This window comes from Chiroxiphia lanceolata, chromosome 10 (assembly GCF_009829145.1).
Source record: "Chiroxiphia lanceolata isolate bChiLan1 chromosome 10, bChiLan1.pri, whole genome shotgun sequence".
Classification (NCBI taxonomy): domain Eukaryota; kingdom Metazoa; phylum Chordata; class Aves; order Passeriformes; family Pipridae; genus Chiroxiphia; species Chiroxiphia lanceolata.
The window spans coordinates 4,289,508-4,305,744 of record NC_045646.1 but is presented as its reverse complement, the minus strand read 5'-3'; the positions used below and the strand labels follow the sequence as shown (position 1 = coordinate 4,305,744).

At 47.3% G+C, this 16,237-nt stretch overlaps 1 protein-coding gene across 6 annotated transcripts in view; it reads left to right on the top strand.

The window, feature by feature from the left end:
* The first annotated feature begins 1,182 nt into the window (after positions 1-1,182).
* The window catches only part of MECOM (MDS1 and EVI1 complex locus), a 333,649-nt gene continuing 318,594 nt past the window's right edge, over positions 1,183-16,237 (top strand). For all 6 annotated transcript variants that reach the window (XM_032698113.1, XM_032698110.1, XM_032698107.1 and 3 more), the window contains exon 1: positions 1,183-1,349. In XM_032698113.1, the coding sequence (XP_032554004.1) occupies positions 1,313-1,349 (37 nt within the window). In that variant the 5' untranslated portion in view covers positions 1,183-1,312. The remainder of the gene's footprint in view (positions 1,350-16,237) is intronic.

Here is a 16,237-nt window from a genome sequence, read left to right as displayed (position 1 = left end):
TCTAAGTCACAAATTAAAAATAACGACGGGCATCAAGGACGGCTCCGCAGAGCGGGTTCAAGCGCTTGCGCCCGTCTGACGGGCGTTCGGGGCAGCACTGTGGGATCCGCGGTGCCCCCGCCCCACGTCGGGGGCTGTCACAGGTGGGGTCGGGGTGCCCGGGCCGGGAGGGGGGGGGCTCCACGGGCGGCCCCGATCCGCGGCACCGGCAGCAGGGGCGGCGGGGGTGGGAGACTGAAGGGGGAAGGGGCGATGCTGAGGATTTTATTAAAACAAAAAGTTGAGCAGCGTGTATGTACTGGCGCAGCCTCGAGTCTGAAAGATTGTAATTTTCTTTTATGGTGTCTGGCAGGATTTGCAACAGATATTAATGGGAACATAAATAGCGCATGGAAGGTATTGAACAAAACTGTTTAATGCAAGGAGGTTGTACCAGGGGAAAATCTATACGTAGTTTGGATTGATTCATACCTCGGACACAGCCGTCCCCTAAAGGAGTTCCCAATTTCTGCGCGCTCCCTCTTTGATTGGCAAACCCTGTAATTAAAACAGATTAGAGCGGTCGGTGTTACTGTTTTTAAAACGCTTTTTTTCTGCCCAACTGGTGGTGGCTGAGCCGAGTTCAAGGTGGCGAAAAAGCGTGCGCGCTGGGAAAGTGTACGATTTCATGGTACGCATACATAATAAAACATGTAATCAAATTATATCTCCCTGCCTATATATACGGAGAGATCTACGGTAATTGCTGCCGGGTGAGAGTAAACTATTTAAACGTTGCGAAGACGCCAGAACAGTATTAATATCCCATTAAAAAAAAAAAAAAAAAAGGCAGGGGGGAAAAAAAAAAAAAGGTGTCACTTTTCCCCCCCCTCCACCCCCTGCCCCGCGGGATCGCGGGTCTCCCCCGCCGTGACCCCTCGCGGGTGCGCGGGCGGCGGAGCGGTTGCCCCGCGGCCGCGGAGGCGCAGCCCGGCGGCCGCTGCCCGCCTCGTCCCGGCCCGTCCCGGCCCCGGTGCCGGCTGTCAGGGTCCCCACCGGCGGTGATGGATCGCTGCAAACTTTTTTTTGGCGGCGCTGAAATGTTGAAGAGCGGGGGGGAGCCGCCCGTGCGCATGTGCGAAGGTGTCCAAACTGACAATGCTGGAGAGATAGCGAGCCGGGATTGAGAGAAAGGGAGAGTGTGTGTGCGGGAGAGGGAGAGGAGAGAGGGAGAGGGGGAGCGAAAAAAGAGGAAAAGCTCCGGGAGGAAAAAAAAAAAAAGAGCCCCCCCCCACCCCAACCCCACGCCAGCATCGGCCGCGGGACTGGCAGCATGCGATCCAAGGGCAGGGCGAGGAAGCTGGCCGCAAGTAGGTGCAATACCCCTTTCTCTTGGCTTTTCACCCTCCCCTCTCTGCCATGTTGCATAGATATGTCTGGTGCGCCGCGGAGCTCGCCGGCAACCTGCAGCATCCCCTCCGCGCCGCCCGGCCCGGCTCGGCTCGGCTCGGCCCGGCCCGGCACGGCGGGCGGCGGCGGGACCGGGGCGGGGGGTGCGGCGGCCGGAGCCGGGCCGGGGGCTGCGGGCGGGAGGTGGGGAAGGAGTTGAGGAAAAGTTCAGTGGCGAGCGCTGGAAGTTGCTGCTGCTGCTGCTGCCGGGGGCTGGAGTGGGGGGGGGGTCGGGGAAGGGGGGGTGCGAGAGGCTCCGGGCCCTATAGTGGGCGCTGTGGGCTGTCGCAGGGCCGGGGGCCGTGCGGGGGGAGGGCGGTGAGTGCGTGTGCGGGTGCGCGGAGGGGCAGCGGCAGCTCCGCGGGGGAGGCTGGCGAGGCGCGGGCGCAGGTAGCCGGTGCGGAGCTACCGGAGACCCCTCCGCCCCGGCCCTGCCCCGCTCATCCGCGGGCTTGTGCCAAAATCCGGCTCCCCGCGCCCCGCGGAGCCGCGCGTGGGGCGTGCGGGGCAGCGCGGTGCGGGCGGGGCCGCGGGAGCCGCCCCGCGTGGCCGGGATGCCCCGCGCGGTTTTGGGGGGGGGGGATGGACAGCGGGGCCGCCGGGCAGCGCGGAGCGGTTCCCAGCCCGCTGGAGTCACCCGCTAAAAGTTGATGTAAATGTTGTAATTTCAGGCGCTTTTCCAGCACTTTTTTATACAGTTTGGCCGCCCGAAGGTCTGTGTTCCGCGAGGCGAGGGCTCGGCCGTCCACACGCAAAGCCCGACTTACTTAATTATTTGTCTTACGCTCACCCCATCTGTTTCTCCTTTATGATAGGGATCTCTGCTTTTAACTGCTGCAATGTTGGGGCTCTATCTTTTTTTTTTTCATTTTTTTTTTTTTAAAAGAGGGATTCAACAACAAAACTTCGCCAGCTTTCGCGTCCTATTTTAAAAGCAACTGATGTCTTTATTTTCTCTGACACATCTGGGCAAGTTTCATTTGATATCCATGGCGATGGCAACTCACATTCTCGAGTGAAAAAAAACGGGCAGGCGAAAAAAAAAAAGTGAGATGAAATGTTACATAAGTTGCGTGACGTAAAAAGCAGATGCTTATTTACTCTTTATTTGTGAAAGGGAAAAAAATAGAGGAGCGTGGAAAAGGGGAAGCAAAAGATGTCTCTGGATCATCATCAGCTTTTCTGTGAACCTGAACAACTGCAGCAACCTGCGTTTGATTATGGTGATTTTAAAGTGGATAATCCAGCGCCCTCGACTTGAAAACAAATATATTGTTAAATCTCTAGGTTGCCATTCTTGCTTTGGAGATAACTATGGAAAAAGAAAAGCTCACGTCCCCGACAAAATCCGTCAGGTTTCCTTGTCTCTCCCTTGCTTTGCTCTCTGCGCAGCGATGCAGGGCTCCTGCTGCTGCTCCTGCTCCGGCTCCGAGTCCGGCTCTGCGGGCGAGATCCGATCGACTGCAAAGTTTGTGCGCCTTGGCGTTCGCAGCAGCAGCAGCACTTTCTCCCCCCTCCCCCCCAAGACAGATGCGTTGCATTAAGTAATCCTTCGGTTACAATCGACTCATAAAGGAAATCATATTTAAAAAGCCGGTATTTATTTCTTTTTTGTATTCCGAAAAGCTGCTTCTTTCCCCCCCGAAGAGCGTCTCAGTTTCATGGCAAGTGGAAGGAGGGTTGGAGGCGACCCCTGTAATTTAGTCGTTCGAGAGGAAAAGTTTTTAGCTTTTCATTTCTTTCTGTCTGAGTTAGGAATAGAAAATATTTTGTAGCCTTCATCCTCTTACATGCAAAAAGGTACAGATCGGGATCGAGCGCACTTCTTGTGTTATTTCACTTTTACTGCTTCGTGCGTGAAACAAAAATTGCCCCCATTGCGTGACTGTCGCCAGTACCCAGGAAAGCTTTTCCCTCCTAATTAAGGGAGAACAGCTTAAGAGCATTTTCTTGACCTCAGTGTAAAAATCGCTAAAAAAATAATTTTGAGGCTTTGCCCCCCCCCCCCCCAAAAAAAGTAAAAAAGAAAAATAATTCAGAAGAAAGAAAAAGAGCCACGCGGGGAATAGCTAGTGAATTTTTTAAATGGCCAGCTGTAAAAATAAGGGCAAACACACGGTCGAGTCTGTCTCCCCGCCACGCTCTCGGGAGGCAGGCGGTGAGGAGCGGGGTGCGGGGTGCGGGGAGCGGTGCGGGGCGCGGGCCCGGGGGGTGCGGGCCCGGCCTCCCGCAGCCGCGCTGCACCTGCGCGGGCATCCCCGGCCCTCGGGGCAGCTGCTTTTCCACTCGGGTGGGTTTGTGCCCTCCTGGTGAAACCGTATCCCCGAATAACCCCCGCCCCAGCACGGGCCGCCGCAGCCCTGCAGCCGGCCAGGGGTAGCCCCAGCCACCACCCAGTAGCCTCATAAAGAGACAGAAGGTGATCAGATTAGGGGAACACACGTGAATAAGGAGGCACTTGTTACTTTTACACTTTATCACCACTTTTTTACAGGCAATTTAGTGCAGCCAAGGTAGATCCAGATCCCTCTAACCATCTGAGATAGTAAAATAACACTTTCCTAAGTTTCAGCAGGTTTTCCTGCGCCTGTAATTTGCCTCAGTCTAGTACTTAAAAGGCTTGATTGAAAAACAGAGCCGGCAAGTTTATTTGCCTGTTTAAGACTCTGTCCGGGAATTTGTTTTCGAGCAGGGAGATGTTTGCCGTGTCCCGGCTCCCGGCCCTCTCGGCGAGGCTGTTTATTTGCCATCGCTTTACCATCACTTCCCACTCCGGGCTCCTGGACCGCCGGGGGGAGTCGGTGCCGGTGACCCCGGTCCCTCTCACACCGCCCCGCCCGGCCCAGCCCGGCCCGGCCCCGCCGCTGCTGCCGCCGGTCGGCACCGCCCCGGCACCGGGCTCGGCTCGGCTCGGCTCGGCACTGCCCGGCCCGGCGGCAGCCCCGGCGCTGTCCCCGGGTGGCTCCTGCGCGGCGGGTGCGGGCACGGGAGGCTGCGGGGACGGGCCAGACAATCCCATTATATGCCGGGCACATTTTCACCAGGCGCTTCATTAACCCTTTTCAGGGCAGAGAGTGCACGTGTGGCTTTTCTCTCCCGCTTTCTGCCCTTCCTTCTCTCCTCCTCTCTCTTTCTTTACTTCTCTCATTTCTCTCCCTTTTTCTTTCTCTCTCCCTCTTTGTCTTTTTCGCTTTCTCTTTTTTTCCTTTATCCTTTTTTTCTCTTTTCTTTTCTTTTCTTTTCTTTTCTTTTCTTTTCTTTTCTTTTCTTTTCTTTTCTTTTCTTTTCTTTTCTTTTCTTTTCTTTTCTTTTCTTTTCTTTTCTTTTCTTTTCTTTTCTTTTCTTTTCTTTTCTTCTTTTCCTTTCTTCTCTTCTTTTCTTTTTTTTCCTCTCCTCCTTTCCTCCTTCTTTTTCTTCCCTTTCCTCTCTCCCTACTTTCTGTCTTTCTCCCGCTGTCTCTTACTCAGGGCCAACTGAATTTGGGATCAACTTTGTGGTGCTGCAGTAGGTGACGCCGCGCAGAGCTGAGCCCAGGGCCGAGCTCTGCTGTGCCTCCTGGCTGCTCCCCGTCCACACCGGGGTGCTGGGCAGAGAAAGGACACAAAGGAAAAGGACGGTCCGAAAGGAGAGCTCGTTATTAATACAGCCCTGCTTGTAAATGAAAAATGTAACCCTTGTTAATTAACGCTGTTTACATGGGGTACAAGAAACTTAAGAAATGTTTCTACAAAGGGGAAGGAACTGTTTACAAAACTCTTTCAAAAGTGTGACATATTGCTGCAGTTCCAGCACTAAAAAGCCAAACACACTTACACGCCTTTGAAGTTGGCTGGCTGAGGCAACATTATTTGACTCGGATTCAGATATTGCTTGTGGGTATAACTAATGGCTTTTACCTAGTTAGTGGGCTGGGAGGGGCGAGGGCCTGGGCGCCGTGGCCATTGGGTCCCTCTGGAGAGCCGGGGCTGGCTCCCTGCCAGCTCTGTACAATGTCAACATTGAATATTTGAATTCCCAGACTCTATTTAACAACTTTCTAAATAAATAAACTCATTGTGTGTCTGTGTTTAAAATTATTTCACCTCTTTCATGAAAGCTACAGCATCTTATTACACCGGCCTCTCAGGCTGCTTTTCCCCCTTTTCTTTCCAAACAAACACAAACGGAGCTGAGCACGGGTGGGGTTTTTTTTACTGTCTCATATCTCCCATTCTCACTTTCTGTTCAGGAAGCACGAGTGGAAGCTGCTCGGACATCCCACCACGTCCTTAGTGGGACAGCTCTGTGCACCCTGTTATCTAATCATAACTAAAACCAAAGCCAGGTTCACCAAGTCAGTTAAATATTAATCATTTCTAAAAGGAGGCCCATGTGAGTGCCATTGCTGCAGCAGTGCCCTGTACATACTCAATCATTTTGGCTGCCATACCCTAGGCAGGCTCCAGGGACAGCTTTCATTGTTGTTGCCATAAATGGCTATTAGTGTTCATATTCACCTATTCACCTACTTATTTAAGTGCACATAAGTGTGGATGTGGCTGTGCTTGCTGGATATGTGGGCATATGTGTGTGTTCATAACATACTTTTCTGTTTATGCCACAGAGATATATGTGTGTGTATATATATATATATAATTCCTATATCTATGTGTGCACATACAGAAAGAAAGGCAGGTAAATCCATTTGATATTTGTAGTTGCAATTAATGTATGTACAGTGTATGGATTGTGATGGGCACGGGCTCCTCGGGTGCTTGTAGTCCTGGCACCAATATCTGTGCATCCACACAGGCTCTGAAATGCTGTGGATGCATATAGGAAACACGGGGTTGAGATACAGCAGCCTGTATAAATAAATATGTATATATTGCAGAGATATGTTGTTCCCTGGGATGCCTCCCAAATGCACTAATTGTGTGCTTCCATGGTGGGAGTATTCACTGTAAAATATTTATTGGCTTCACTTGTAAGTCGAGGTGTGTGGACAGAGAAGGTATCTGTGGCAGGGAGCACAGCTCCCTGATAAAACTGTCTGAGTTGCTGAAGGAGAAAGTGGGATGAATTTTCTGCCAGGACAGGTATGTGGTGGATGAAAGAAAAGTGTTGCTGGTTGCTCCAGCCCAGCATAGATGAAGAAAGGGCAGTGGGGAAGCAGATGGAGTTTTATAAATCTCAGCTAATGAAACCTTGTCCACAGAAATTGCCTTGCTTTGTAGTAAACCACTCTTTAAACAAATGTACTTTAGCTTTGGAAGGGCTTGTTCAGACACTTAGGTTTCCAACCAAGAATTCATAATATTTGTTTATTTAAAATTTAACTAGGTTTGCTGTAATTTTTGGAGCAAGTCAGTGTTCTTTTACTGTAATTTAATACAATCAGTTTTACATCATTTCAGTTTAGTTAGGCAAGGAGTGGCTTACGAAGAGCAGAAAGAGGTTTAATCCCACATGGTTTTCAAACCAGCAGATGCAAGTGTCATGTTATTCAGTAGACAGAGCTAGAACTGGACAAATGCAGATTAGAAATACAATTTATATTTTAAGTAGTGAAGGTATTTAACCAGTAAAACAATTTACTGAGACCTGGGTGGATTTCAGCATCACTGGAATTCCTTTGTCTTAATTAAGGTTGGCTGTTTTTCTAAAAAGATATGAGCTAATCCAAACAGGAATTAATTTAGGGAATTCCTGTAGCCTGTGTTGTACAGGAGGGCAGACCAGACCCCTCTTCCTGGTTTTATAATCTATGCACCTAGTTAAAGCAGTGCCATTTCATATGGAGACATAAACTCAAGGCTGGGATCACAGGAATGCACTTAAAAACTAAATGGCCATTAAAAAAACCCGGGCTCAACTCAGACAACGCAGAACCAACGTCTGGCTCAAGGTCTTTTCCATCCTTAGCACTGCTGACCTGGATCACAGGCTTCCTCAGAGCCGTGTTGGGCTCAGGAGTGCCTGTCCATGGGTTTGAGGGCAAAGGCAATGGTGGGTTTTACAAAGATGGGAAGAAGGAATAGGGTGTAAGTGCTGAGGTTTGGGTACAAAGAAGGGGATCTGGGGTCACAGGTTTGATCACTGCTCTGTGATGGGTTTCCAGTGGGTTCCTGCCCACCATGTGCAACTGGTCACTGCTGCAGTTCTTAGCACCCAGAGCAGGAACCAGACAAGACCAGTATAGATCATGATACGGACAAATGAGCACCAGGAAGCACCTCCCGGCCTCCCATGGCTGCAGGGGCTTTTGGGGGGGGTGTTAGCTGGCAGATAAATGGCAAGATGGGAAAGGGGATGGAGATGTTAAGGAGGAGTGGATGTTGTTGTCCCAGGACTCTGTCTCTTTGCATTGCCATCTAAAATAACAAAACTCAAAATGCTTAGGGTGCAAAGCAACCCTGCATGATCATTCATTGACTTTATGTTCCCTCCCTTTTGTTTGCATTTCCAGGCTATGCCGAGGCATTGCCTTCTCCAGTGCTGCTGGAAGAAAGGGCAGCCACGGATACGTGTGGGAGGAGGGAAGCTAGTCTGCAGTGAATATTGTATTTGGTGCTAAATATGTAACAAAGAGAAAGAAACGTGAGTTAATCCAGCAATAAGAGTTGGGAAGTGAAATACAATTCGTTTTATTTCAGGGTTTAATACCGAGGCCTGTTTCAGTGAAGCATTATCTTTTAAAGTAGGATATACACAACGACATGACCCCCACTACCTTAAGGGAGTGTCAAAGTTTGATCTCCGAATAAAGGAAATTCAGAGTTAAGGCTGAAATGTACCACATGGCCTCCAAGTCTCAGGAACAACAGGAGGCAAGGAAGTACCTAAAGCTGTGGGCTGCACTTTAAAATGAGTCCAGCAGCTACCAAGCTGCCAGTGCTCGTTGCAGATACGCAGCACGGTTTGAGCTGGGATTTGTATTGACTAAAGAGAGCCTGGCTCAACAAGATCTGAGATGATCTTGAGTCTTTTTGGAAATCTTTGCTGATCTGTGATGAGCATGTGAATTTTACGGTGGAAGGATTACAGGTCTGGGCTTAATTTATGCAACAAAAACACTCTGTCTCCTTTGACACCAATAGCTTTTGTTTAGAAAATCTTATATTGGAGCAAAATTTCGGTTCAGGAAAGAAATATACCCAAGTTACAGCTTTATTCATTTTCTGAAGAATTGCTTATATGTCTGAATGGGTGCACTACATTTTAGCCCTGTTTAAGCTCCAAACTAAATTTAAATTGCCTGTAAAATAATCCGCAGAATGGAAACTGCCACACAACCGTAGCCCTTGCTCCCTGACCCAAACCCATATTCCATTGCAAAGCACTGCACTGCTCTGTTCCGTGATTACAGTAAGTTAGAAACCAGAAGAGCAAGACTTCTATGAATAGGTTATTTTTGGCAATTGCATCACCAATTATGTATAAAATTTCAAAAAATATGAGTTCTGCCAGTTTGATCTCTGAGAGGGATACAGAAAATGAAAGCTTTGAGACTGCTGTAACATCATACTATTTTGTCTATTAGATATCATTAGATTACCAGAATACTGAGACCTTCATATCAACCAGTCTAACAAAAATTTCCCAGGTGGTTTAAATTAAAAAATTAGCCATAAATATATTTTGTATAATGCAATTTATTATGGATGTTTATTGTGTGCAGTGGGAAAATGTTTGGTTTCGGATGATCTTACCGTATAACATGTGCCCTACTGAAACTGTTTACACTGTGGCAGGCTGTAAAAGCCCCAGTCTAATTCCAAGACCGGCTGGGCTACATGCTCTGAAAGCCACAGGAAGGCAGACCCCTTCCCCTGGAAAGCCAAAGGGGCAACAGCATCTTGTATGGGACGCATGCAACAAAAAACTTGGCAGTGGGGAGAGAGCTGAATGGCAGAGAAGACTGGAGGATAGTTCAGGGCATGTTTATTAGGGAAAAGGGATAAAAATGGTACCAGCTTGCAGCAGGTCCTGTTATACTGGGGTGGGAGGCTCACCTGTGTCTAAGAGGTATTTTCCTCCTACGTTTCAGCTGGATTTGGAGAGTGGGCCTCTGTACTGATGCTCACCAATGACTCCAGACTTGTCCTTCTGCAGCAGAGAGAGGGGACTAACGTGGGCTTAGAGACCTTGGGGTCCCTGTGATGGACACATTCGCACTCTGCTGGGATGCTGCAGCAGGGAGCTGACGGCTTCAGTAAAAGATCTCCCGCCTCCTCTCCTGTTCTTTTGCACAAAGTCCACACGCTGGCAAGGGTGAAATCATTCCTCAGTTTAAAAAAAAGCAAACCCTCAAAAACTTCTCCCCCCCCCCCGCCCCAAGCTCCTTCACACATGTATTAACACCAAACTGGCAAAGCCAATGGAAAAGGATTTTGCGTTTTGGCAGCAGAGCTGGCTCAGTGCTCACTGCGGGCCTTATCCCAAACCCACTGGAGCTGAAGGATCTTGTACCGACTTCAGCGGGCTTTGGATTGGGTCTGGCCAGGAAGAATCTGCTTCTCTTCATCCTCGGGGGCTGGGGGGTTATCAGCAGCTTTTACTCTGTGGTGAGCCCCAACATGCGATGCTGTAACAGATACCTGGATTTACATCAGTGTAAGTGAATTAGGTTGGCCCTATAATCTGACCTCATTTGAGAGTCATTTTAGCCATTACAATGAAACATGAACGCTGCTGATGGGGGGATTGCAGTGACTTTGAGTACTTGTTTCCCACCATGCCCTGCCTGTTCCCCCTGCTCTCCCTCTCTCCTGTGGGTTGAGGACTTGTGGGGGCACTTGGGGGGTGCAGGAGGGGGTCCAGCACCCCTGGTTTGTGCTGCAGAGCTCCACATCCCAAAGTCTGTGGTTCTCCAAATAGCCTGAGTTTGTACCTTCTGAACAAATAGCTTTGCTGCTGAAATACCTGGTACCTCTAGTAAGCGCTCCATTTATTGCCTCCCGATTTCATCTCAGACAAACAGAAGGTATGAGAGGGACAAGCACTGACCGCTGGAAAAAAATCACCCCAAACATGTCTAAAGCACAGCTTGAGTCACTGGTGGTGCCCATATTTTTGATTTAAAAACCATTTAACATTTCCAACGTTTGACAGAAATGATTAACCTTTCCTTCTTGAAAACTCTTTGTGATTTGAACTTACTGTGTCACATTTTATTTACTTGCACCTTGGTGAGGAATTAAGCAATGCTTTTGGTGAGTTTTAATCTTTCCCCTTCTCTTTGTGGCTCTCTATGAAGGAAGAAAAGGAAATATGTTGTTTGAAATAATTTTGAAGTGATGTTTCTATTTTACTTTTTTTAGGCTCTTGATGTATTTTTGGCTGCAGGGACTGGCATGGAGCAGTGGTCTAAGAATACATAACATGGAAAAGCAAAGGGATGTCAGCTGTATCTGAGTTAACAACACGGCTCTATACTTTTGCTGGTTTGTTGTTACTGTGTCATGATAATGATAATTTACAGCCATAATGAAAACTTGTTAATTGTAAAAGATAAACAGTGTGAGATATTTGTCCTGATTCTTTCAGTTCGTATGGTAAGCAATGTTTTCAGTAGTCACTGGCTGCCTAAGTGCTATTAAGCAGTTATGCTCTGACTGAATAATTACTGTCCAGGAGTTCGAGCTTCCTGATAAAGCCAAGGTAACTAAGAAATGAAGAAATGATGCACTAGGTCACTCCAGACGATGCAGATCAGAGAGGCCTGAGGGAATAAACCTGTGCAGTATCTTTCATATCAGTGACCAGGCTCAGAATGAAAGGAAAGGTGAAATGATCTGTACTGACCCAATGCTCTGACTGAAAACTGAACTGAAACTGAGCCAGAAGGGGTGGTACAGAATCAGACACAAGATGGGATGCAGCAAAACTTCCCAGCTGGGGCCTTCACCACGCACCAAGCTGAAGGATCAGCCATGGACCAAACATGGGAGATTTATTTCCATTCTGACATTATTATTTATTGTGACTTGAATTAAAACAGCGACCACAGAATGCAGCCAGGACTGGATGCCTGTTGTGCCGAGCTCTGTGCAAACACGGGCAGCCCTCACAGAGCTCAGGCCTTGAGAAATGCAGATTAAACCTCGGGCCTGGTGCCCTACATGAGCAATTACAGCATCATTGGAGGTAGTAATAAAATCCCAAGGAGAAATGGATGCTTTAAGGAAAATCCGTGGAGTCGGGACTGCGGAGTGCCAGGCTTTCCACTTGCACATGGGTGGACGTGCTTCAGCTTTAATCCCATCAGACCTTTCCCCCTGCAAGGAAATGGCCCTCCTGGCTCCCTCTTAGCCGACCCTATTATTTTTGGCCATGTCCATTAATCTTGGGTGATCAAGCTGCATTAAGCTGTGAGTGTCCTTGCAGCATCACCTGCTTGCTTTCAAAGAAAATAGCTCTGAGATTCCCAGGGAAGGAAGAAGGCAACACGGGCAGGTAATCCAGCCCTATAAAATCCCCGGGTTGTGGTTCCAGCCCGCTTTCCACGCGGGCGCTGCGAGAGGGACCTGAGCAGTGTGGCTGGCAAGTGCCAGCAACCAGAAAGTCCCTCAAGCCTATAAGGTTTATTAAGGTTCTTTTTAAGTCTGTGCCAACAAAAAGGGTCCGCACAAGCTCCGAGCGAGGCTTCATAAGCTCAGTTTTATGTTCGGATAATTTGGAGCCAAACCGTCACGGAGTTCACATAGCGAAATACCCCACGGAGCATCGCAAACTGCGAAGGAAATATATTGAGGAAAGGGAGGACTGATAATTTTATGGTTTTCCTCGAAGTTAAGCAGTAAAATGGGCTTTATTTAGCAATTTCCCAACTTCTGATTGCAACTCTGTTACCAGGGTAAGGGTTTTACATATAATGTTTTGTAAATAGGGAGAAATGTTAGAAGCCGAGGTGCTACAGCTTTGTGCACAGTGTTTGGACCCGCTGTGGGAAGCAGTGCCACACACTCCTGGTTCCCAAAATGTTTGACTTTTGGATCAGACCCCTGATCAAGACATGGCAGCAGCAATCAGCTCTGCTGTGGAAAGCTGAACATTGAGCTCAGCGTGGCTGGGTAGCCCTTGGAAGGAATAATCCTTTAAAGAGAAGGGAATAGCTTGACCCAGGTTCAGGGATGAGAAACATACACTTCATTTTGGAGTGTGAAGCATTTCTAATTTGAAATACATTGAAGAGCCTTGATTTTTACAGGTGAGCTGATCGTCACAATCTCAAGGCTCGTCTTCTAAAGCAGGCTGTTAAAATCCCTTGTCCCTCAGCCTTTTGGCCAAAATATATGAGTGTAAATCTAGGTCCAGAATTCCTCCGATGGAATTTATAAGATAAACCTCTGTTATGTTTACTCCTCACACAAATAACTATTTTACACTTGGCATGGCTCATCTTTTAAAAGTCTATTTTGCAACGTAATAATTCACACCCACTTCTCTTTGGGAAGTCTGGGAAGTCATTTATAGATGGGAAGTTAAACGTGGCTGGGCATTAAAGGGAGTACTGCTGATACATGCAACAGCTCAAAATGTTGAGGGAAGTGGTTATGGATATGGGAGAAGATGCCATCTTGACCTTGGCGGTTTGTTTATTAGACACTAAATCACAGACATTTCTTCTTCCAGTTATAACTGGTCTGAGGAAGCAGATATAACCTTAAAAGCCCTTTCTGGGGTTTTAAACAAAATTTAGATCTCATCAGTGCTCAGGATTTATGCAGCTTGAATGAGAAAAGGGAATGCAGAGACCACTGTGGGAAAGGAAAAAAAAAGGTGAAGAAACTAGAGAAAAATCCCCTGAAATACTCATTCCAATGGCTGTATTTCCTTTTCAAAAGGTTGCCCGTCCTGGTGACACAGAGCAGAGAGAATGAGAAAATATTTCATGTCTTTTTACCCACTTTGTTTATACACCTTGTGCATACAACAGCCAGTAACCATCAAACTCAACCTTCTATATTCTCTGGAAAGAAGGGCTGTCTCTCACTGTCAGCAGCAAAGGTAGCACTGGAAATAAGGTGGAAGTGATCGGACAGTGGATCTGGGATGTTGGAGAAAGAGTACTGGGAGATGGGATGTGCCTGATGGATTGCTGTCAGACCCCTGAGCAGAAATAATTCAGGAGTATACATTCTTTCTCTCTCTATATATATATGTATGTGTATGATCTCGGCAAGCTAACATGGCTAAATCACCTCTGTGCATCCTGACCTCCTGCTTAGTCTCTCATTTCAGAGGCTCAGTGTGAATTTGGGTGCTGGGCTTACTCTTCAGCTCCACATATTTGCTCTGTGTTCGTGCTCTGCAGAAACAGCTCTGTGGGTCGGTGAGGATCCAGCTGAAGCCTGCGAGGGCTGGAGGGAGCAGTGTTGCTTTAGGCTCCCTGCCTGTGGAGTGACATATCAGAAGCAATAAGTCTGAGCCTGAGCTGATGTCTAACAGCATCGGAGAGTGGGCTGGAAGGCTGAACTTCTGCAAAAATGAAAGCAAGGAATTTAACAGCAGTAAAAAAGAGGTTAAGGAAAGAACAAAAAGGAAAGGAAATAAAAGTGATATGAATGGCTAGAAAAACAGCTATGTCCAAATATTAACCTCTGCTGCTGTATTTGGACACTGGACTGAGTTAATGGGAGTAGACGGTGAATACATGTTTCGTTGGAAGAAGCTACTTAATTTCAGAAATTATCTGGATCATCTTGATACATAAAATATATTAGCACAATATATTTTATGTATGTTCAAATCTGCCAATAGCTTGAAGACATATTCTACAGGAGGTTAGCAAGAGAATATGTGTTTTACTGGTGGGGTTTTCAGCCAAACTCTCTCGCTCTTGGAGCTTCTTATCCCTTTCTTCTCCAAGATATCTTTCCCCTAACCATCAGAGGAGTAGGAGCAGGAGCAGACAGACCTTTCCCCAGCCTGCTCAGCCATACCTCCTGTCAGCTGCAGGAGCCACACAGACAGCACTGGCTTGAGGGTTTTTTTCCTCTTAGCGTGATAAAGGAACAGCTCCAAAGCACAGGAGTTAAACTGGAGTTAAACTGGTGTGAGAGCAGAATCTGCTTTGGCCCCAGTGCAGCTCCACTGGCTGTTCCTCCTGGGATCCATCCAGGGTGGGGAGAAAGCAGATACAGGGCAATCTTCACTTGTCAAGGTTTTTCTCTAGTCTCTAACACTTAGAAGTGCAAAATATTTTCGGTTCTTTAAAATAATGGTTTTTCTCTCCCTCTTGGATTTCTGGATGTCCCTGGGATTTGCGTTCTTCCAAGAGCATCATTTGTTTCACAGCAAAGAGTCATGGTGAGACAGCCTGGGCTTTAATTTCTGGGAATATCTTTATAGGCTTGTTTTCATGGCTATATAACAACATTATTTTATCTATCTATCTCTCATTCCACTTCCTGATATACTGAATTATCAGGACTACCCATCAGTCACTCTTGTGTTTTCTAGCCCTCAGTGCCAGTATCAGTTTTTAGGATATTTTTCCAGTAATACAGCTATGCTGATCTTGGTGACTATTACAAAAATTATATAATATCTTTAAAAAACTCTGCTGAGATGTGGAACACCAGCTGAAAAGAAGCAAAAATTAGATTTGAACTATATAATTACTGGCTTCCTGAGTGTTTGAGTGAGGAAAGACAGTTGACTAAGTTACTTTTTAAAAAAAAAAAAAAAAAAAGCAGTGTGGAAGAGAAGGCCATATGCTTTTATAATTATGCACTAACGAGCTGTGACTGTGCCCCACCTAATGTTGTCCTCTGCAGCCTTTCAAGGCTGTCCAGCTGATTTCTTTCCATGATTACATCAGGATTTCTCAGGTTTTCAGAGGCTCACACAGTATGTTCGTGCACCTGACATGTCAGATGGCCTGAGATGTGATGGGACATAGGGGTGGGGGGAGATACAGGGGTGAAGATCACTCAGTACAAAGAGAAAAGAAAGATTTTGAGGGTGTGTTATGCCTCTCCTGATCTTCACCTCCACACAGCTGTGCAAGGACCTGCTCAGCTGTGCCACATCACGGGGAAATTGGGCCCTCTGTTTTAGGCTCATTTGCAAGGTAGTTGGTGAGTTGGGAGGCTGGTTCTGTGTTGGACAGAAGAAAAGTTTCTTGCTGTCAAGTATGTTGCTGTTTATCCTGTAGGACCTCATGGGAAGAGTTTTACATCCTGCTCCAGGTAAGGCTGTGTGTTTGTGGAGTCACCAACTCAGGTACCGCTCAGTTAGTGATAATTTTGGGCCAGGGACTTTTGGGCTTTGGCAAACTGTCCTGATGCTTCTTTGCTGCCTCAGTTTCCCCCAGCACTGCCTGCAGCTGAAGCTGGGGCTGTTTTCATCTCCTGGGTGTAAATGCATGCATTAACAACAGTCTCAAGGTGCCATCCCAGAATTGCTATCAGCAAAGTGCTATTCCTCCTGGAACTTGGGCAGAGGATACAAAAAATGGTCTGATGTTTCCTTGAGAAATACCTAATTTTCTTCTTCTCTCTTTTTTTTTTTGGTGAAGTTTTCACTTGTTTAGTATTGTGTCTACTGCCACTGCTTTTTTTCAGTGTTGGTTACAAAGTCCCAAAGCAATAGGAGGAAGAGGTTTTTTTCCTCCCCTGTGTGCTTTTTAGATCATATTGGAGATTAGCTCGGGGGAACGACAAACCACTCTGTTCCCAGCAGTCTCCCCATCCACAGCTAAAATGTTATGGGAGTAGGTGTTGGATACCATGTCTGGTTTTATTTCCTATTACAACCTCAACTGCCAACGCTTCCGTTGTTTCTTCTTTCAGCCCTATGATTCTGCCATATTCTCTGTACT